The sequence below is a fragment of the Necator americanus genome, chromosome V (assembly GCF_031761385.1).
Source record: "Necator americanus strain Aroian chromosome V, whole genome shotgun sequence".
Lineage (NCBI taxonomy): Eukaryota > Metazoa > Nematoda > Chromadorea > Rhabditida > Ancylostomatidae > Necator > Necator americanus.
The window spans coordinates 472,035-495,185 of NC_087375.1; the positions used below are offsets into that span (position 1 = coordinate 472,035).

A 23,151-nucleotide genomic window follows, 5' to 3' on the forward strand; every position below is an offset into this window, starting at 1 on the left:
TGTTGCAAAAACGTATTTTAAATATGCAGGTTAGTCGGCCGTAATTGCTAGTTCGTTCCGCTTGTAGCGCAATATTGCTGTATCCCTCTTCTTACAGCATCTCTATTTCCTAGTTATCCGACAGTTTTGCGTTCGACTGGTTATGGGCACTGCTGTGGACTATCAAAACTTAATTTCACTCTGTTTTTGTTGACTGCAGTCTTAAAAAATCCTTGATCTTTGTAGACTTGGTCCGAGTGCCGCCCTTATCAGTTACTATGCAATCCTGAACCTTTTCCTATCGTAATTTAGTGTTCATAGAACAGGTATCAACGCAGCAAATTGGTCAATGTACCTTTGCTGATTTTGTATCTAACTAGATCCGTTTGAATGTGTGCAGACCGGTAAATTGAGTTTCTTGTGTGAGATTTTTTGTTGAAAAAGATTTTATCCTTTGCATGTATTATTTGTAATGCTCCAGAAAGTGTCCAGAGTTCAGTAGTTCTACATCTCAAGTTAAAAATGCTTTCGGGGCAAGTTATAGACGTTTCATCTTTCAAACCAACAGAAGTAAATTCCAGAAGAGGTTGCTGATGAACAATGCGTGACTAGAATTCTCTGTTCAAGGGAAAAATAGATCCTGACTGGGCGGACATTGATGGAAATACTTAGAATCGTGTTTCGTTGAGCACACACAAGTCAGAAGGGTACGCAATGCAGCGTTTTTTCTTTCATGTTTAAGTGAGATGACTTGGACGAGTTTTTTCAACTCCATGTTTCCTCAATACCAAAAGTTTCTGAATAGTTGGAGAGTGTTAGAATACGTTCTTTTTTACTAGGTGCGTCATCCTACGCTAGGGAAACTGTAGAAACCTGAGAACTTATAATCTGCGATAGGTATGATAGGGTGTTGTCCTAGAGAACTGGACGTAACCCCATCGCTGAGGCGCTGTCATCATTCATACGACATCGAATTGCCTTCTACATGTGTTTCGCAGTCGCGTCTCGTTAAAGGAAGCGCACCACGAAACTGTCGATGTTAGGGACATCCGTGGGCAAATGTAGAGTTCGGAGTGTAGAGTACGAACATGAGAGTGACCGTCCTGCAGAACAACGTGGGGAACGGCATTTGTTCCTACGAAGTACGTTAGAACGCGCCGGTTCTTCTTGAATAATCTGCTAAGGAGATCTCATTGTTTTTCGATGCTCGTAAATGCGGCGCGTAAGGGTACCGCATTCTAACGTATCTCACACGAACGAGCTCTGTTTCCCACGCATTTTTTAAAGAAAGGTTAAGAGGAATTGAGCTGGGCCGCATTCGTAATCGTAATCCACACTCCGAACTCTTCATTTGTCCACGAAAACTCCAGCAAAACTCTCGTCTGTTTCGTGATATGTTGCACTGCCTTTAAGCATGTTGAATTTACCAACGCCTACAATTAGAGTTTTATGAAGCTTCTGCGAAGAAGAGGTAAAACTAGAACAATTGAAGGAAAAAAGGAAGAGAAATGAGAATGGCTGGCACATTTGTTCCCCGTTGAAACATGGAAAATGCCAAGAAAACCTTCAGTTACTTTATTTAATCTGAGTGAATTGGTACACATAGTACTCATTTCTGTACTTCACAACTCCTAGCATGATAGCGCTCAGTTTAGTTTTTTAGTAATCTAGGAGAGAAATACCTTATTTATCAAATAAGAAGCAGAAACACCACTCGCACAATAGGAAAGGATTGCCATCGTTCTACTACTCCTAGCAAGTTGCATGGTAGAGGGGAAGCAGAGATGAGGGTATGCGATCCCCTCCCGTTCTCCCTCTTCCCAGAGAAATCATGAAATTATGAGAAGGGAAAGGGCACAGGTCAAACACAGGCAGCAATATGCCCTGCCGGGTTCAATTCTCCACTGGATAGAATTTCTACAAAGCAGGGAAAATTTGGTGCGTGCACCTGAAAGGGGAACAATGCAATATAATATAATTTAAAAAAAATTCACACGTGAATTCAATAAAATATAAGAGCCAGTAGCGTTCAGATTGTCTAAATATTATTAGATTTAGAAGATTGTCAATAATTTCGTGGAAAGAGCACTTTGTGAAATATTTTGAACAAGATTCGTAGATGAAAAGTTGTTCTACAGCAGAGATCCAGACATCAAATTCTTGACACGCTACTTTTAAAGTGTGACTTAGCTTTGCACATCCGCCTGTCGCAAGCTTGACCGCACTGGATCGGTGATATTATCCGAAATAAAAGCAAGGCAGAAAGGGATTTTAGTCTGTTCTAGCAAGTGGCACCGGCTTAGCATATGATGAATTCTATCCCATAAACACCCAAGGACATTCTAATGTCCACCGACCAAAATCTGCTATATAACTTGAAGGAATGTTCTTTGCTGCAATCCTTAAGGGAGAAGATGCCGAAGGGAACACATCTTGATTGGTTTGTTGTTTAAACACTGCATTATTAAGTTCCGGTGTATCTTTTGAGCGTAGTTAACGCATGATCGGTTATATAGCCTAGTGGAAGTCCAGACATCCTCCAGTCTATAGTATAAAAATTCCCAGGAGATTCTTTACGATCCTCCATTCTTCTGCGATGACGCAAATTAGAATGTGTAACCGGCTGCCTAAAGAGTCCACTGAAGAGCGATTCTTCTCCTTCGTAGAGATCCTGTTTTCTGCCAAGCAATGAATTTATTCCAACCTTAAGCGACACCTGTCACTGGTCGTCGAAATCTAGCAATGTCACTACTTTTGTTTTTTTCACCAAAATCATTTCATTTTTTTTACTTTGCAGACTAAAGATTTAGCAACTTTTCTTCTGCAACTTCTCAACTTTTTTCTTTTCTACTTCTAGCGACGGAGTTATTATTCGTTTACTTCTAAGCAAGAACTTTCAGTATTCAGTAATTTCCTAACAGTAAAAAGTGGAATTATTCTTTTCTGCATTGCCATGCGAGTTTTTAAGGCACTAGTACTTAGTCCAAAGCGAGCTGAGTTATTTTCCAATTGCTTTTTCTTTGGGACCCTCCCTAGTTCCAATCGGAATACAGAGCTGAGTAATTCCTGTCCTACAGCGCCACTTCGAGCACAAGCACTTGCGCAATTATAGCACAAGGCAGGCCGTTTTAATCCGGGATGAATCGGAACAGCTCAAAATATTTTGTGGTGTTTTCTAGTATTGACTGGAAGCAAACATAGATGGGTCCTCAATAAACTGCTTCTGCATAAGCGAACTACTATATTTCTTTTTTTAAAAAAATAGTTTACATTAGGTTGTGGTATAAGATCTTCTTTGATCTGTCTATGGTTAGTGATGTTGGGAGATTTGTCTTTCATGATTACAGTCCACATAACAGGACAGTCTTTGACCGGTTTAACGAGAGTCTGCGTGGATTCGTAACATCCGGGCGATTCACATTGAATCTAGATTGCAAAGTTGCCCGCAATACGTCATTCGTGTTAAAATTGCCTCGTTTGAGAGCGCAAACCATTCTAAAGGGTTTTTTTTCAAGTAGAAGAGTCCTCCATGTAGATAGATTGTTCCGGGCACTCTTTTGGTGATTTCGTCAGGAATGTGTACTCGTTCAAGTCTTTTCAACCTTAGAAGTGATTTTGAATTGGGTATGTTTACACTGGAGACTTTGTAGTCGATGTTAGTACAAAATAAATCTGTTGTTCTATTGTATGGTCGTTCTTAAGAATGGAGACGAAAATTGCGTACTGCTGGTCTTAGAAATTTGATCTGAGCTGCACCAGTGTTTATTAACGTACCAAGAGAACTCCCGAAAATCAGCAAGCTTATTTAAAGGCATCAGCCTACGTATCTGAGGTGGTACGGCTTTCAGGCGGGTAATGTCTATACGGGGTCCCATATTGTGGGGAAGAAGGTGATTCCGTTCATTCCACCTCCCCCGTTTCAGTGTAAACGTCCCGAACTGATCGTTTACACTGGAACGGGGGAGGTGGGATGAACGGATAAATGATCCTTAAGACGGCTTCCGTTGACCAGTCCAGATTCGTGGGGTGATGCCTTTAAGAGCAACATCAACTTATCCAAACTAGATATTTAGCGCAATAAAAGTAGTAGTAGCGAGTCATGTTCCCATACTTGAGCAATACGCAAAAAACGTTCCAGGAGATTTACTCACCCATTTTCCCAGAAAGTACAACACTACTAACAACTCCTGTCCGAAAATCCCTCATAAACCGTCGGAATCTTTGAGAAACTAAGTTTTGAAAGTACTTATCTAAAGCAATTGTACTGCTGATTTCGAATATACTCCTAGAATTTACTTTTGACGGATGTGAGGTCTGGAAACAGGCAAAGTTTCCTCAACATTCGTCAATTACTTTCACACCCCAGCAATCCTGCCATGTCTCGTTGATATATCTGCGTGGTATGAAGAGGTGTTCATAGGATTCGTACTGATTTCTCAAAATTGAGCAAAATTTTTGGCATGTTTGTAATCGGGAGCTCATTTAGAGCATTTTGGTGCCCCAAATCATATGTGGGTTCGAAAAATCCGTTGTCTTGGGAAATTGAAGAAAGTGCTACATTGAAAGTTAAAAAAGGACATATTCTTACTGTAGAAAATCCGCTCAGAAAATTTCTAGCGAACCGTTCGTTTTCAATAACGGTTCAAATTGTACGTTTCCGCTCTGACGGAGTTCTTCAATTTCAACTTACAACTTTGCTCTATTTCGTTATTTGTTGTCTTTAAACTTAGAGCAGCTGTCAACGGCCTACAATAAACGCCTACGTCTCGGCACTCTATTGTTGCGTAGAACTTTCCTTTCCTTACAAGCCAAGGTTAAGGCACTTACATAGGCTGCCAGTTGGTTTTGAGTGACGAAATTGAAGAAAATTTCGACTGCTTCCATAAAAACCTCAGTTTTGCGGCCTCTGTGAATTTTTCCGTACCTGAAATAGCACTTTCGAATGATGTTAAATTTGTTCCTATTTCCAAGATCCAAGAGGCAATTTCTTCCTTGGCTCCGCCCACTCATGTAGCAGGAATAGAATGATTATCGCGGCCCTTGCATGGTTCGCCTAGGACCTCACACCTCCGCTAAATAATTCTTCTGGCAATTCTACATAATACAAATACCTATATTAAATAATAAATTGTAACTAAATGTTAATGAACGATGGTTCGATAATTCGAAAGCAAAGCTTTCATTCTGGGATCGGTGAATTGCTACCTGACTTGTCTGGGTCGATAAAACACTAGCTTCACACATAGGGTACTCCCCATAAGTTGTAAGGCAGCGCACGCGTGCGTTTAGCCAAACTATTCTGAATGGAAGCCGAAAGCGTAAGCGCATCTCCCTGGGATTAATTAACGCCAGGCACCTGATCTTCTATTCCTTACTGTTTTTTTTTTCTTAAAAAAAAATCCGACCTATGCATGTTCAGTTATCTTCCCAGAGTAGTCTTGGAATGGAACAAGCTCCTAAAATTGTCTTTTTGAGTGGAAAACATTCAATAAGGTTCACACAGGAAGAACGACGTGTGTCTAGCCTTGTTAACGAAGTTATGGTAAATTTATGCATCTTCGCACCGCATATTCGCTGACCCAGGCCTCAGTTCGAACTCCTCCGGGGTAAATCTGTACCCGGGCTGAGGTCACTCGTAGATACTGTTGACAGTCAGTCTATTTAAAGTAGCCAGGAAGTGATCTTTTGAGCAACTTGATCACTTTATCAAAGCTTTTCTCTCGTTTTTCTTTCGGCCACTCTCATAAGTCCTGAATTTCGGTTTTCTTTTTCATTTTAACGAATAACATTTTGCTTTTAGATATTTTGGTGAGCTTTCGCAGTCTGTTTCATTAACTGCTGACAAGAAAGTAAAGTATACTTGTTCGTGGTTCCTTTTTCATGACAGCGAGACGTTTTTCCTACCGAACTGTTCCTGTTTTTTCCTATCGAACTGTCCATACCATCAATTCATAGAAATTATTACTTGTTTTTTTTTTATTCCACAAGGTAAAATTAGCTTTGTTAGATATCTAAAGGGCACAGTGCAACTCACTATCCATTTCGAAGCGGAAAACTGGTTGAAAACAGAGTTAAGATCATCATTTTATTGTTTATTTCGTGGAACTCCCAGCCAAACTTCGAAAATATCATGCAGATACTAATATTTACAAAACGCGCTATTCGCTATTTGACAAATTTACACATTAAATAAATCAAACAATCCGCTATTCTGTGCTTTGCTGAGAATAGAGTTGCATAAATGATTCGTATCTGATTAGAAGAGCATGTTTGTTGGAATTTTATATTGCGGTTTTTCAAAATGAGGTATTTAAATGCAGCGTTTAGGAGAATTTTCGATGTTGAGTTCTTTTCAGTAGTATACAAGGTTCACAAGGACATATTTCAAAAATATTACATGGAAAAGGGAAATGTCAGTCTACTAATCCAGAAATACCGAGGCATCAACTTTCTAACGAAGCAACTCTTTACAGGATAGACTAAATGGGATAGTGTAAAGTGAACTACTTGTGAAACCACCCGGTAAAGTGAATCTTTACATCACAACATTAATAGGAGAGCAGGAAATTCCATTTATTTAAATAAGGGAGTGAGTAGCATAAGAAATCTCTATCGTGCTAATTGTTTGGTATGACCAAGATATTTTGCTTTGTTTCTTTCAAGCATCTTTCGTCTCCTTTCACGAGCTGAGACACTGACTTACTGTTCCTTTTCCCATTTCCCAGCTCTTTTGATAATTTTGCGTTTCGTGGAGAAAGAAGTAAGAGTTAATTTTCATAAAAGATCTTGTACTTGTTTCGGTTGGATTATTGTGTAGAACGATAATCAATCTAGAGATCTGCGAACGACCACATGTTGTCAAAAATCGAAACTAGGTAATGTGTCTATCGTAAGGTCACATCCAAGGAAAGAGTTCGGGGTTCTGTGCATCTCTGTAGCAAATCCTATGTTAGATCAGGGTTTGTAGCGCAGTCAGTAAGTAACCTCAAACGCTGTGACAGCAGTATCATTGATAGGAGGTTTGATTCCGCCCTGGTGCCAACCAAAACTTTCATTCTTTCGGAGTCGATAAATTGGTAGCAGACTTCTCCGGGAGGATAAAAGCACTAGTCGACACATCGGCTAGTTCGTAAACCTCAAACGATTCCGAATTAAAGTGAATGTAGTGGTGCATCCGAGACGGATTGATTAACGCCAGACACTTTATCCTTCACTTTGCTCGATTAGCGGGCTTATTCGTTGAGAACGGTTCTCCTTCTGGGGTTTTTCCTCTCACTCCAATATCTCGATCACTAAGAAATCAAAGCTCTTTGTGTTCTGATTCAACTACTTCCGAGTTAAGTTTTGCAGATCCTACTCCCACCCTTTTGCAGATGGCTATTCCGCCCGCTGCTTCGCACTGCGATAGTGCACGGATCACAGAATTGAGAGAGGCGTGTGTCAAACTTTCAGTGGATATGGAACAGCCAGCCACGAAGTCACCACGGACGAACTCCACCAAACGGTCCAATTGCTGCTGCTGCACCACTAAAATGTGAGTCGTTTGTCATCCAATGCGTCTGCATCCATTTTTTTGCTTTTTATTGTGGCGGATGATATCGTCCGGTTGACAGGACTGGCTCTATCTACAAGATTTTTTCCTCTCAGAATCATTGTGACAATTAGTCTCATAAATAAGGATACAAAAACTTTGCAAATAGTTCTAGAGAGCACAGGTCGGTCCCTCTATAGCTGGATCACCGAATTAGAAAATAGTCATAGAATTACGTCCCCGGACAAGGTGGAGGAAGAAAGGTGCCACCTTAGTTTAAAGATTTTAATTTTTAGTTTTTTTTTTGTTTAGAGATGTCTTGATGTAAATAAATTTACATCAAGACATCTCTAAACATAACACTTAACATATTATGACATACATATGAAGTCAACTTAAATCAATTAAAATCAAGTCAACCATTTAGAAACTTATGCTGAAATAGTGCAATATTTTTTAAGAACTAATTCGACTTCCATTGAAAAAGCAAATTTTCATGTTACCACCTACATTTTAAAGCTGTATGATTATGGGGAATTCTAAGTTCTAAGATCTAGAGGACAAGGGTTTCTTCCACGTTCCCGTGTTTTTGTTACAATGTGTTTTGCCTTCGAGCATATCACCATTTATACTGCACCTAAGAATCAAATTCTAAAAATAATTAAATAAAATAATATAAAAGAATTCATGCTGTATATATTACTGAAAATGTCCTTGAATTATTGAACCTCTTCAGAATGTTGAAGTTTTTTTCTTGGATTATTCTGAACACTAGTCTCAACTACCTAAGAGAGCAAATATCCAGCAGTCTTGCATATCTTAATGTCATTTTTTGTCCAAAATATAATCTCTTCTGTTCTGAGCATACTGTAGCTAGCTACAAACTGTTGCAGCAGCTTAAACATACCTTCATTCTGCACAAACGTAACAAATCTCCATGAGATTTAAAGGCAGCGTTCGGGAAAGTTTTCGATGTTATGTTTTCTTTCGATAATATATGAGGTTGAAAGTACAATGAAAGATTTATAGTAGTAGATTTATAGTAGATTGAAAGTATCGCCGCAAGAACAAGGGACAAAGAAGTCACTGTAAATTCAGGAATCAGAGGTCCCAGTTTACACAAGGAGGCAACTCTACACCCATAAAATTGATTAAATGAAGTAGCAAAAGGTGGATACGCGGTGAAACTACTCGACGAAGCAACTCGTTATATGAACTGGGGCCTCTTATTGGCTTTTCAAGGATTCCCTCGCGTTTTCCATACATTCACAACTACGTCAGGACTCGTAAGCATGTAGTAATACACTGGAAATTTCTCCAGACGCTGCTTTTAACGAACGAGCACCTGACAGTGGATTAGTCATCGGATATTTCATGTTGTGAATCATTTGTACACAAAAAAGTGGTGCTGTGAAATCAGTTCGACCTCATCTCATCAGTTTTTCATTAACTCCACACCAACGAAGCTACTTTTTCATTGTTCTCACTCGCACTGACCAACTAGGACTAAAGTTTTAAAAATTTAAAATTTAGGGAATTAGGAAAGTTGGGGATCTCTCCACGAGTAATTAGGGAGTACGGCATGGTTCACTACAATATCTTGTATATCCGTATCATACTGGGAACGTAAAGCTCCTCTACTTTCCGAAAAAAAAAAAAGATCATTACGTTGGCGGAGGCAGGTACCTTCACTGCTTCTCATTGCACAAGCCGATCGATGAGGCTACTTTTTCTTCTCGTCTTTTGATAGCTTCTTCGTTTCTTTTTCGTATTACAAAGCAAAACTACATAGAATTGTATGACAGTCATAGTCATGTCAAATTCTTTATGATTATGTTATCGCCCTGCCGATCGATCGATCGTCCGATAGACCCGCGAGTGCAGGAAGTTGGCGTACAACATCACCATAGGAAGTAATGTTGGGCGGCAATTTTACATTTAACTACAAGCCCTTCATAAATAGAAGAGTAAGCTAAGGTACCAGGAATCTCTAGGATGTGGTGAAGACATTTCTATTATTTTGCATGGTATTTGTACAGTTATGAGGAATTCTGAGTGCTCTGCTTAGTCATGGATGATAACGACCCCCCAGCTGTCCGGAATGTGCAATGTTTCGGATCGTGTAATCGCTGTATTGTACATTAAGACTTTGAGAATTAACATGATTTTCGTTTTTCAATGATCGAACTGACCTGTTTTTATCTCTAAGCTCGAGCAGGTTTCACTCACTAAGGGTTAACCTTCTTCCCCCCCCCCGGAGTCTGGCTCATCGCAGTAGAGGTTGGTGAGACTTTGAGAATAAAGCTTAAAGAGTTAAAGAAGTGAAAACACGGTTAGGTGCGACAGTAGAGAGTAAAGTTTAAAGAATTAAAGAAAAGAGAAATTACGAGGATTCGGATGACACAGAACAGGCAGGGGACAATCCACTGGAGCACCGCAGGTGCGGATTTGTTTCTCGAGGAAGTCTAGTAAATATGAGGTTGGTGGTTCCTGTGATTAGTAGAGTACCATTATTTGTAGAATAATAGAAGGAACAAGAGGAATAAGGCACCTGGTGCACCGCAAGTTTGGGCGTGAAAGGTCAGACCGCAGAGGAATAGATCCTCTCTACCGTAACAACCTGCATCATATCCTTGAATGGAATATTTCTAAAACTGAATTTTCTGCTACAATGTTGTCCTCAGCTAACGTGAAGTTGAATTGAAGTGTAAGGCTAAAGTTAAGCTGACCTATGAATTGTAGGAAGAAAATGATTCTTTGAACATCACTCAGTCAGTCAGGAAGAAGAGTTGTAGTGTAGGTCAGTTGATTTGGATGAGAAATTGATTAGTGCAGATGAGCGTTTGCAGTTCTGTGAACATTTTCCGACCTACCATACGACTTGATTTCTAGATACTGCTCTGAACTTTTATCTCTAATATGTCTTTACAAGGTTGTTGTTCTAGAAATAGATATTTTATTCGTGCTATAACATTTGCACTTTTCTGAGTAAAGGGCACAGATTAGACATTTGTTTTGTACCTTGTTCGTCTCGCATTTATCGCCTTTCTTTTGTCGCTTGCGTTGACATAATGGAAAATTATTCGTTTTGGAGATGGTTTAAGCGCTGTCAGGAGACATCTTTTGCAAACATTAAGATTCATCCTTGCATCCTGATCAGCAAATATGATTCATCTATCGAATCTTGTAATGCAGAAGAGTAACAAACGTTTATCGTGTGATCATTTCTCTGAATTTCTGATTTCCTTGGGGGATTTTTTTTTTCAAATGTTTCGTCTGGATTACGATGGAAAAGTATCTTTTGATCTTAGGTGATGGATTCTAAATTACAAAAATGTGAAAACGCTGCATGAGTTTGAAGCTGATATTACCCTTTTATTAACATCCAAATTTTTAAAATGTCAACCTTTTATTGAATGTTAAGAGGCGCTATTTTTTGTTTTTTTTTTTTGGTAGTCACTGTATAACCTATTTTATCGTAAGTTTTCTGGTTCCACGACACTTACGTACTTTGGACTTACTCGTGTTTTTCTTCGCGGATTTTTCCAGAAAATTTGGGAGAGAGGCGTGTTTTTCTTCGCGGATTTTCCAGAAAATTTGGGAGAGATCTCCAACACACTTTCAGAACAACTGCATGTCTTTTTCTGAAGTGTCGAACAGTCTTTTCGAAGGAAGGGAGGGACACTAGTAGAGTCGACAATCATGTACTTCGCTTCATTTCCATAGTTTTGCATAGGGATGAAGCTTCAAATGGAGCGAAATCGATGTTTACACTTGCAGAACTGGGCTGATTAGGGAACGAACGCAGATCAGATACACATTTTCAGGAGAAATTCTTGAATCCGACTAAAAATCATCTGCGTACACTTGCTACGATTGCGATATGTTGCGCTTTTCTGCGACATACGACAAGGAGAACTGGTCTGGGCTTGTAACGACTTCCCTTAGACCAGTTGTTTCCTAGATTTGTCTATGCAAGTCTCTTCTAATCTCCCATAATATCTATGTTCTTTCGAAATGGCGAATTGTATGATTTATAATCTTTGGCAAAGGAAAGGCTGCACACCCCATAAAGAAGTCTACGCTGTCTTCGAAGTGCATCTTGAATAAATTATCGAATAAACTGCATCATTTGTCTTCCCCTCATTCCATTTCCTTTCCCTTTGCTCCAGTACTGCTTGAAGCTTCGGCTCCAGTACTGCTTGAATTCTTCGTACCAACGCGAATGGAGTGCATTCTGAATGTCATGCAATTATTTTCTAAGTTCAAAGCAATACAGATTTATGGATGGAAAACGCACGTAATGTATCCATCGAATAGCCTTTGGCTAATTCAATTTGTGCAAAATGCCGCAGTTATTTCGCGGGGAAAAAATGCACTTCTCTCAAGAAGAGCTTGATTGGACCTTCGAATTCAAATAATCATTTTATTCCTTCTTTTTTTCTTATCTATTTCTGAAACCTAGTTACTTGAACGGATTCGTTCTGACTTCAGCAACCACTGGTTTTTTTCGCTTCAAAAAAGCGCACATTACACTCCTCTTAGTAACGATTACTAGCAATCCAAGTAGCTATACGGAACATTCATGACGTCATTCTAATAACTCCTAAATGTACCTAAACCAATGGGTTCCAGTGCTGCCTGAGAAACAACTTGATGATTTGATCGAAAAGCGAGAAAGCCTTAGCATGAAAAGATGCAGCTTACACAATATCGTGTCGACTAACCCAGAAAGAAACCACTCAGCATTAAAAGCTCGGAGTGTGGAGAATTTCGGCGTCCATCTAACACGATCGAGGTGAACTTGGCGACTACTATTTCGTGCAAGTCTGCTGAAGGCTAAATTTCTCCTGTATTTCATATGTTCTGTAACGAACGAACTCTCCTGTATTTCATATGTTCTGTAATACCCACGAGTAGATGTCCTAAATAATTTCATCTCTTCAAAAATCTCATTAGAGTGGAACCTTGTGTTTATGTTGTCCCCAGAGTTACACATTTTGTTCTAACCAAGATATATATTAATGCGCTTTTGAGCAAATGTAGACAATCCAATATAAACTTCAATTAAAACGTAGAATATGTAGTTGACATAGATTTTAGGCTATATCATCCATATACTAGGCTTTCCAAACTTTGTTTGACACTTTTGTTACCTAAAACGCAGGGCGGGTGTGGCGCAGTCGGCTAGAGGTCAGTTGCAGCCACATGGCCAATAGTTCGAAGCTGCACTAGTGCAGAACAACCCCTTCACCCCTCCGGAGTCGATAAATTGGTATCAGACTTGTCTGGGAGGATAAAAACACTGACTTGATCATCGGCTGGCCTCCGCAAGTCATTGTGCAGGCAAATACGCGTTCGAAAACCTCAACGATTACGAATTCCAGTAAAACGCGTTGGCGCATCCCAAGTGGATTGATACGCCAGTGACTTTATCCTTTACTTCAAAAAGCATGATTAGAGATCTGGATATCTTTAATTCGAAGAAAGTGTGGTGGAAACCCTAGATCATCAGCCACATACTTTCAGCTCAAAGCAAAAAAAAAATTTCTAACATTTCTGTATGTTATTTCCGGCACATTTGATTGTATAAAACAAAAAGTAGAGGCAAAACAGATATACTAGAGTCTTCAATTCAACAAGAAAACAATGTCCCCTACATACATTGATGTTGTTGGCATCCCTTAGTTTGTTGGCTAACATCAATGCTAAGGAAATTTGTTTGCATATTATACATACGTTTAAATATTGCCTTATCTATTTTCTTTACCACTGTTCGGTCGTTTTTTTGGAACTTTAGTGTGGTTTTCCAAACTAAGCAACACTTCCCAACACATCGACTAACAAAAATCAACCTAGCTTTAAATCAAATTTCCGAAAATTGCTGTACTTCTTGACGTAGTACATAGCGATACTTCAATTCTGCGACTTAGGATCGTTAAGTATCACAGATTCCTGTTCATCTGATCGTTTCCAAAAGTCTTGCTGCACAGTCTCAAGCGTCCTCTTCAACTTTTCTTGCATTTGGAATTAGCCACCCACTCTAGTGTGAGCAGCGCGGACAGCACTTCGCGGCTTGTGCGCCAAGACCCAAGACGTCATTAAAAAGGAGGATAGAGTCCAAAATTGATAGAGTGGATCACTTCGCCTGAAGATATTCGCAGCGCCAGAGATATCCTAAGGCTCTGCACACTCCTCTGACGGCTGAAGAACTGACGCAATCCTAACGTATTCATAATGGAAAAGTCAGGACGATGGATTTCCTAGCATTTACCCGTGAGGTACCATCCACATCTATGGTGCACACCACCAGCATTTTATAGTACGCCTGGAATGTAATTACGATAGAGCGACGCACTGAATGAGCAATGCAGGCCGAGGGCTTTTCTCTTCAGTGAGGGTTGGTCGTGCGCCTTGCGCTTGTTTCTATCAGTTTTTGGTACTTTTGGAGTGATTGTCGTATTTTTATTTATTATTTGGACGAGGCAGATGTGAGTGCTATGGTCATAGTGGTGTGAGAAGCTGTAGGTCGTGGAAATAGTGTGTAGGAAGTGCTATGACCTGCAAGGAGTTGTTTTGCGTATCTTAGTAAGGTCAAGCTGTAAAATAGCAAAATGAAACTCTCACTGATGAGTGCCCTCGAGAAGCGGTGGATAGGAAGAGATTTCATTGCATTTATTGGACAGAGATAGCAATATCCTACTTTATATCCTTTATTTTTTCAAATTTTTTCGTCTCGCAACGATGGGAAAAAAAAAGCTTACTTTTTTAAGCAGATGTGGCATAAACACATCATCCACACGTTATACCTACGCTATAGCTATCCGTACGTTATAGCTTGTTAAGAAAGACCTAAAAGTGGTGCACTTAGGCTGCCTGGAGAATTCAGAGCCGCGCAGGCGGCGCGGTTCGGCGGCTCTGCGTTTCGATGGTTTTTGACTATTCACAACAGTGCATCCAACAACCACCAAACCGCGCCGCCCGCGCGGCTCTGAAGTCTGCGAGGAGCCTTGCATAAGCGGCTTCGTTCGGAACGGCGGTGAAGTCAGTGGTTGTATCCTAGGTGGGACCATCGGTGGTTGTGCAGTTCTAGTGATACTAGCGATAGTCCCACTGAATCCACCCACACTCCTTCGAGCCCAGACGCAACTGCACCAGGCTTCAGGTTGTTTTGACTAACGTTGACTGACTGTACGCAGTACATGTCATGGTGATCCGTCATTTTACTCACAATATCGCATACTCTTGATCCTCAACAGAAATTGTCTTCGAAGTTGCCAGGTCCTTGTTTTCGAAGGCAACGAAGAGTGCCGTACTTCGGTATTTATGACATCGTGAAGAAGGGTGACCATCAGTCAGTGATATTCTTGTAGTGGGCTTTATGTCTGATATAGTCGGCGTTGAACATGTGGTGTGGTACTGATTTATAACTTCCTCAAGAAAGGATTGGGCCGTCTTCATCGACCACGACAGGTTCCCGGAGATTTTTTCCTCTTGCATTCTTCCAAGTTCTTCCTTCTTTTTATCGTATTTTAGCGTTTAGAAATGAATAGAGCTAATCAATATTGAAATCTGTGAAAAATTCAGCGTGAACGAAATCTGGCGTAACCAGTAGTTTGTGGATCAGTACGGAATGAAAAGTGAAATAAGAGTAAGTAAGAAGTATGATAGAGGAAACGACCAACTCTCGTTCTGCATTCTAAAAAAAGTACACTACAACGACTGTTTACCATTATTTCGTTGTGTGGTTTTTCGAAGCATGTGCGAGGCCTCAGGGCGTTGGATTGAACGTCCTCCATTCCCCTTATTCATTTTAATTATTATTGAAACAGCTCTTCATTTGAGTCGGACTCAAATGGAGTTAACATATGTTTGTGTTATAACGATATCAACTTTCCATCCCTATCGGACCTTGACGAAAATCTTATGGAGCGTAAATTATTAATTGGTGGTTATGGGTCACTTCGCAGCTTTTCCTGGATAGCTCAGAAAATACAGTTTATATCTTCCTCAGAATCTGCACTTTAAGTTTTGCTTCTTTTTGAATGCCGTTCTTCATTCGGTGTTTACACTGTTTTAAGATTCTTCGCATTCTTCGAACTTCACCTATGATTTAGTTGCTGTTCTAACTAAGCGAACTTCTCTCCACTATTTCTAACCGATTAGATTTCCTACTGGTGTCTTTTCACTTGTCTTTTAATATGCAATATTAATTCTAGTAGATTCTAGTCGTAAGCCTTTGTGTTTTCTCTCAATCCTTCAATCTCAGATGTTGTTGTGGACCAACCGGTCGTGATCATGTGACATTTGTTCTGATAATTCCGACCCTGACGTCGTGATATTGATTATGTAGCGCTTATCTTCGATGTTGTATGCAGTTTCATTCGATCTTCTACCAGTTACCTAGGCGGTCTACTGACTATTTCATATACATCGCCATTCTCACGGGTGGAATTTGCTACTGACTCTGGTAGATGTCCTTACTAGGGTGAGTCCTCTGTTTCATGTTAATTTATTCAAAAATTCTTATTTTCGTGATTAAGTCGTATTGTTTTCTGTTTCGGTGAAGTTTTATTACTCGTACAGTTGATTTCGAATCATTAAACCGGATGGACGTAATAGAATTATGTTAGAGCAAAGAGAAGAGGAAGTGTATATCAAGCATAGAATGAGTGTGACAGTCACGTCGCTCTTATTTGAGCAACCACATTCCTTGCCGATTGTAAACGGATCACTTCTGTAACTTTTGTGAAAACATTCATTATTGCATTATTTCCATTCATTTTTAATCCTGTTCACGTTAACTATATTGTGCGGATCCTTTTGTGCCTGTTTGCTATGAATTTGCTATTTTCAGTTTACGTTCAAAAATGAAAAAACGGAATGAACTTTGAAAGCGGTTCGAGGCAGAGATTACAGAAACATTTTTTCAAAACCATATCTTGGTACAAGGGATTTGAAAAAAACTTCAGGTGCATCATGCGGCGCGAGATACGATTTCCGTGATCATAATTTGTCGTTCGTTGTGTATAGTATGGCGGGATCCGTCGTCTATCATCTCAATAAGATTGCCGCTGGCATTTCTCCGTTTCCTAGCTCTCTATCTTTAACACCTTTGACTTTTTCACCTCTTAACTTGGAATAACTAAGCAATCATGAATTTAATACTCGAGATTGAAAAGCTGTTATTATAGAGAAACACCCAAGTTTTGTGGATGGTAAAACAGTGACAGGGCCTGTTGCTCAAGGCAATGTTCCCGCATATATCGCGAACTGCTGCGACGGATGCTGGTAGCAAGTGTTCTTCCTCACTCCTAACCGTTCTGCTGCACCGCGTCACTTCGAGCATAGCTGTTTACGCAACTGCACCGAACTTCACTTCGTTTCTCTCTATCTATCTACTATCTCAGTAGCACAAGTAGGAGCTCAGAACCAAACGGAAAATATACGTTTTGGTGGAATTCATTTCTGAAGCACTTTGATACTACTGACATATGTTTTTGTGTTTCGTTAATGGACCTAGGGATAACGCTGATTTGAAGGCTTCTATAGGTGCAATACCATCAACCCAAACAAAGTGTGCTCAGCCATCAAAATTAAAAGAGGAGCCCACTCGAGCTGCACATGAGGGGAAATGACCTCGCCTCTTACAGATATCGAAATTCACACTTCGTTCTACTCTCTGTTTAGCATTGAATTTATCAATATTGTAACCGGTTATCAATGAAGTACATTAGTGCATGTGAAGTAAATTGGGAATGGGGTGGCCGCACGCGGGCGAGCCGCGCCGCAATTCGTTCGGGCGGGCGATGATGGTGTTTGCTGGAGCTCGCAATTCCTACACATTTGTATGCGAGTTCCACCTCGGCTCTTCAAGTGGTGTTAGCACAAGGATAATAAGAATGTTTACTTTTATGTTATTATTTCTATTCGTTAAAGGCATCACTCCATGAATCTGAGGTGGTACGGATTTCAGGTGGAGTATTCGTATACGGGATAGTAGATTATGGAAAGAGGGTGATTCCGTCCATTTCTTCCTAATTGCCGTAAAAAACGGCCCGGAAGATACGGCCTCAGGCGTTCTGGCGCACCGTTTTCTACAAGGAGTTTGACTGGAGCGCGCTAGCCTTGTGTGGCATCGTATCTTCTGGGTCGTTTTTACGGCAATTACGAAGAAATGGACGGAATCACCCTCCTCTCCATAATCTACTATCTCTTATAAGAATACTCCACCTGAAATCTGCACCACCTCAGATTCGTGGGGTGATGCCTTTAACTCTTCCGAGATGATATCCGTTAAAGAATGACGACATTTGCAAACGTAAACACGTCGCAAACTGTTTTATTACCATTGTTGTTGTGACCATTCACAACTGATCCATGAATAGTTGATCGATTTATTCTAATTGAACCGAACTCTCGTGCTCAAGAACGTTTATATAGGACAAGAACCGTTTTTAAGTCACAAATGACTTTGCCATTTGTCACTAAAGTGCACTTTTCCATTTGAGAAAGGGGTAGTTTATCAGCCGACAGGTCATCACTGGAAGTGAATAGCTGAGCCGGTCTGGACCCTAAAATCCAAGCATTGGTCTTCGGGGATCCATGTCACGTAGGCTAAAAAGAAAGAATGGAAGATGGAACTTCGAAATATCCAATTTCTTGAGATTCCGAAAACAACAGCCTTCATAAAGGCTGCACCACTTAATTTCAAAGGTCTCCTCAGGATTGTAACCTGTGAAGACAGAGTCAATGTGAATGAAGGTTGTTGCATGTGAAGACATTTCTATTTGGATTTTTATTTGGAAATAATACACGATATGAATCAGTTTTCACTTCTGGTAAGCTTGTTTGGAAGAATCACTAATGTTAAAGCAGTAGTAGTTCCAGCTCTGTCTTCCTCTTTTCTTGGTAGCTTCAGCCTACATGTCATAGGTGCTTTAAGGTTAACACATAGATCTTAGGACCCCGACTATATCAGCCGTCTACTTCCAATAAAGATCTATCGATTGATCACCTTCTGAACTATTTCCTCTTGAGATGCTTTTGCTTCAAGAAATAGAGCGCCGTTAACATTACATTTACAAAATATAAATATTGTAAAATTGGAACAAAAACTTCAAACTGGATATAACAATATAATGAAGTATGACCCAAAAGAGTAAAGAGCACGCATTTGCGAAGTGTTTTAGCCTTCCCACCCAAACTAGGCTTCGCGCACTCCAGCAACACCATCATCGCCCGCCCAAACCAGGCGCAGAGCGGCTCGCCTGCGTGCGATAACCTCGTGGTGGTATATATACCGGCATTCGTAAATTGGTACTAGTGCGATTTCAGATTTTGCGCCGTAGTAGCCGCTCTTCCTGTCCAAGTAGTTGATAATGTAGATTCTCGCTTGAAATTACCTTTCAGTTACTTTAATTGGAAGAAAACACTCATTATAATCAATGCTTTTTCAGTCTACTGATATGTACATGCCAACTTCTGTTTCTGCTCGTATTGCTTGCCTTTGTGGTGCTACCAGTGCTGGTCATCGTTTTTCCCAAAATTATCACAACGATGTTCTTCCTCAACTTCCGTGAGTTTAACTTATATCCATTTCATTTTCGTTATAAATTCTTCACTCACCAATTTTTTTTTCGCAATCGTTCAGCATCACAGGAAGTTCGAACTTGCAAAGAATTGTTGATTTAAAGTGCATGTAGTTTGTTTACTAGAACATTTATAATTTGGATATCAAGATTTTGCTAATATTTGTATTTGCCTGAATTCCCTTTCTTGCTGTACGCCCTCCATTCAATAAATCTGGAAAGAACTGTGATTTAAATGCAAGAAATTCGAGCTTTCGTTGTTTTTATCCATTTCTCGTCGTTTTTACGCCGTCCTACGGAATTTGGACTTAATATTTCTTGTACTATATATACTTTTTTTAGGAAGAATACCGATGACTGATTATGCAAACGTCTCAGCCAATAATGTTCAATCTATAGGGAGAGCATTCTACCTAGACGGGGATGAAGGCAATATTGGCGTGTGGTTCGTGCGTTCGTTCCATAGGATATATATATATATATATATATATATTTTGTCTGATTTAATCCTATGAATACATCTGATGTAATTCAGGCACATGCTTCCGAGGTCTGTGTCTGCTGATTACCGTGAGAAAGGCATTCATCCCTCAGATGATGAGATGGAGAAGTTGTTGTCATCAGAGAAGTATCCGATCATACTATACCTTCATGGGAACTCTTTTGATAGGTATACTCAAATTTCCATCTGGATTCCATTTTCTCATCATATTCGTTAAAGGACAATTGGACATCGAGTTGAGTTGTACAACGTACTCAACAAGCTCAACTGTCAGGTGGTGGCGTTTGACTATCGAGGTTATTTGTGCTTCATATTCTTTTCTTCCGGAAATATCAAATTTCTGTGTTCTCTATTCTACAGTAATTGAGTGGGACTGACAGAGGCTATACCATATTGCAGGAGTGTAGTACTTCTCCTGCAAAGATTGAGCACATCCATATGTTATGATATGATGATAATTTTATTAATGTGGTGCTCATCATAGCGATATCAATGAATTGAAAGAATCGTGGTTGTCATTCTTGACTCTTTTTTTTTTGAAAACTATTGTTGATAGGACGTTTATCGTCATTACTATCTATAGCTTATCTTCAATGTAGCAATAATATTGAAGTTTTTCTGCGAAACGGTTGTCACGATTGAGTAGAATCCATAAGAGTCTAATAGACAAGTAAGAATGTACTTGTGCAAAGTCGTAGCCCATGTCGTAGTCGGATCAAAATGACATTAAGTTCGGCGCAGTTGCGTAAACGGTTGTGGACGAAGCGGTTAGAATTAACGCGAGCCCTTGCTAACACCACTCTTCGACTGCAATTCTTGATGGTCCCATTTCGATATCAGCTTTGAGGGTTTTCATAACTTCATGTCGTTTTGACCCGACTATACCAGCGCCGTTCAACGATATCTTAAATAGCAGGTGTGAAAAATAAATCAATAGCTAACCAATCAATTGATTAGATTTTTTTTGAAGGATATGGTGATTCGGATGGTAATCCTTCCGAGGGAGGTTTAGTCAATGATAGTCGCCTCGTTTACGATTATGTTAGACGTCATAGTGCCAACAACACACTCATTGTCTGGGGTCATTCTATGGGAACTGGGTTTGTGATAACTTATTACTCGCATTTGATTTTTCAGATTATATCGCTTTTTCAGAGTTTCTGTCAAATTAGCGATGGATCTCTCCATAGACGGTGAACCTCCTGATGGTCTTGTCCTAGAATCTCCTTTCAACAATCTCAGAGACGCCATCATGAATCATCTCCTAAGCATTGTAAGTTGGATTGGTTGTGTGTGTTGTGTGGAGGCTCTGAGCATCACAATTCCCATTGAAGTGAACAATTTTGATACAGAAAAACCTTTGAAATGTGGGTATTTCATAATCTAGCATGATGCACCTATAAATTATAAAATGCTTGAAATCTCAAGTTGTTGGAAGTATGGAAGAAAACCAAGAATTCCAACACTGCAGTGTAGTCTAAAACTTATTATTTGAGTAATGTAACCACTGAAAGGAAATCTATCCAGAACACAGCGTAGACAAACATATTTACCCGTTGACTTTGGAGTAATCTTGCTAAATGGTTTGCAATACGAACTTATAGCCATTGCGATGGATGTCCGAAGAGATGGTGCAGAAGTACATCATGAGTCCTTTGAGAAGGGTTGGTCTCGACATGAATTCGGACAAACGAATTGCTAAGTACGTTTCTCTTTTATTACTAGCGTTGCTCATCTCCAATCATGTTCTTCTTTTTTAAGCATAACATGCCCAATTCTCATACTCCATGCTGAGAATGACCACGTTATTCCAGTTAGACTGGGCCGCAAACTGAAGGTAGAACTCGTCACATGCCCTCTTGAATGGTCTTTAGTCTTCACCTTGGCAATGTTTCATTCAGGATGCTGCTGTAGCTGCCTCACGAGATGTTAGATATGTAGAATTTGAGGAAGCGAGGAACTATAAGCACAAGTTTATCTATTTGGCTCCTGAGCTATCGTCACTTATTCCGTGAGTGTTTCAGCGCTTCAGAGAGGGAAATCGTACAGCATCAGTATCAGTATCGTAGTTTTAATGAGTTTACGGGAGAAATGCGAGCATTCCATCCAAAGTTGAACATTTCGCGTGAATAACCTGATAATCTAAAAAATAAGAGAAGTACACAACTACTTGTGTACTTCTCCTATTTTTGATATTATCAGGTTATTCCCAGGTTTTTGACAAAAAGAAAAATAAATAAAAATAGAAAAGAATAGAAAAGAAAAACACATTGTCACGGAAGTTGTCTGATTTGGTATTTGCAGCATGTTCTAATTTTATTTGTTGCGCTGTGCTTTGGGGTTTATTCACAACTTCGTATCCTGTTTTATTTCTGACATAGTACATAGATCTGTTATCTCCTCTGTTGGGCAGTCTGACCTTACTTCTATCATCCACATGGATGATTTCTGCAGTTTGGTAACTGGTTTGTCTAAGAGCTCTTTAATATTGATCGTTCAGGTGAATTATAGATTGGTTAGTGATACAAATGACTACATCAAGCGTCTGCTGAATAAAGTATACTGTTTTATCTAACACCTTCACAAACAGCTATACTGAAGTAAAACCTTTAGCACGTTTTCTAATGCCAGTATGGGTATTGAGAATGCCTTGCAAGGAACTTGCGCTTGTTTGGATTCTTTTGGAGACTCAAAGTGTTGTGTTGAGCATCAAATAAACAAATACTAGTGATATGAATGGGAATAGCTTCTATTTCCTTTCTAGAGGTTCATTCTTTCAATTCACTACAGCCACTGTGATGGTGGGAACTCCACAGGAACTTCTGTTTTCTTTCTTTAAACTATGAGGTGTTCTCTTTGTTAGGCACTCTGTTATAATAACATGAGAAACGCAAAATTCATAGTTTATGTATTGTCATATTTCAGAGAATTTATCGCTTATACGAAGCGGGCAAAGAATCCGAAGAGTTCCTGATCTACATCGCTAGTAGTATTTCTCATCGCTAACACGGTCACACAAATAAGGGTATACGTTTACTTTACGTTCTTATGAATAACCTTGATCTGCTGGTTCTTGTCAAGGTTTGTCGTGTCTTTCTGAATTTCCCTGCTTATTCATTAGTATTAAGTAGAGGTGTTTTCGTGTAACTGCGATAACCTCTTTATTGTACGAGTCGTATTGATGAAGCTAATCATTCCTTCGAAACTAATTGTGACTTTTCTTGATAAGCAATCTAAGTGGTAACCTTTTAGTCAGTATTTAGTGACAACTTTCATTCCTTCATGTACCTCCTGCTAACGTCTAGTCCATCTCTTCAAGCATTACGTCAACCATTCTTTAAATATTGTATATTTCTAGGAGTCTATAACTTTCACGATTGTATTCTGTCTGCTGTTGGTTTCAGCACGTGGTGCTTTCTTTCAAAGTATAAACAACACATTCAATGCGACAAAAGCTTTCGTAATATAGCCAAACACTAAAATATATAATAAAATTGTCTGTTGAAGAATCGTTCATATACCCTTACGTGATATGAGTGTGAGCAATA

The 23,151-nt window shown here is 39.6% G+C and overlaps 1 protein-coding gene across 2 annotated transcripts; it reads left to right on the top strand.

Moving 5' to 3' along the window:
* Positions 1–15,984: 15,984 nt before the first annotated feature.
* On the top strand, positions 15,985–22,577 carry RB195_012576 (uncharacterized protein; the record flags this gene model as incomplete). 2 transcript variants are annotated; one of them, XM_064202007.1, is made up of 11 exons in its annotated part: positions 15,985–15,998; positions 18,970–19,088; positions 19,444–19,546; positions 19,637–19,771; positions 19,823–19,899; positions 20,574–20,703; positions 20,759–20,876; positions 21,208–21,305; positions 21,365–21,440; positions 21,505–21,614; positions 22,529–22,577. In XM_064202007.1, the coding sequence occupies 11 exons, from the start codon at positions 15,985–15,987 to the stop codon at positions 22,575–22,577; spliced, it is 1,029 nt and encodes a 342-aa protein (XP_064057887.1). The 2 variants fall into 2 exon arrangements, with proteins under 2 accessions (XP_064057887.1, XP_064057888.1); XM_064202006.1 differs by lacking the exon at positions 15,985–15,998 and adding an exon at positions 16,394–16,482.
* Between the last annotated feature and the right edge of the window lie 574 nt (positions 22,578–23,151).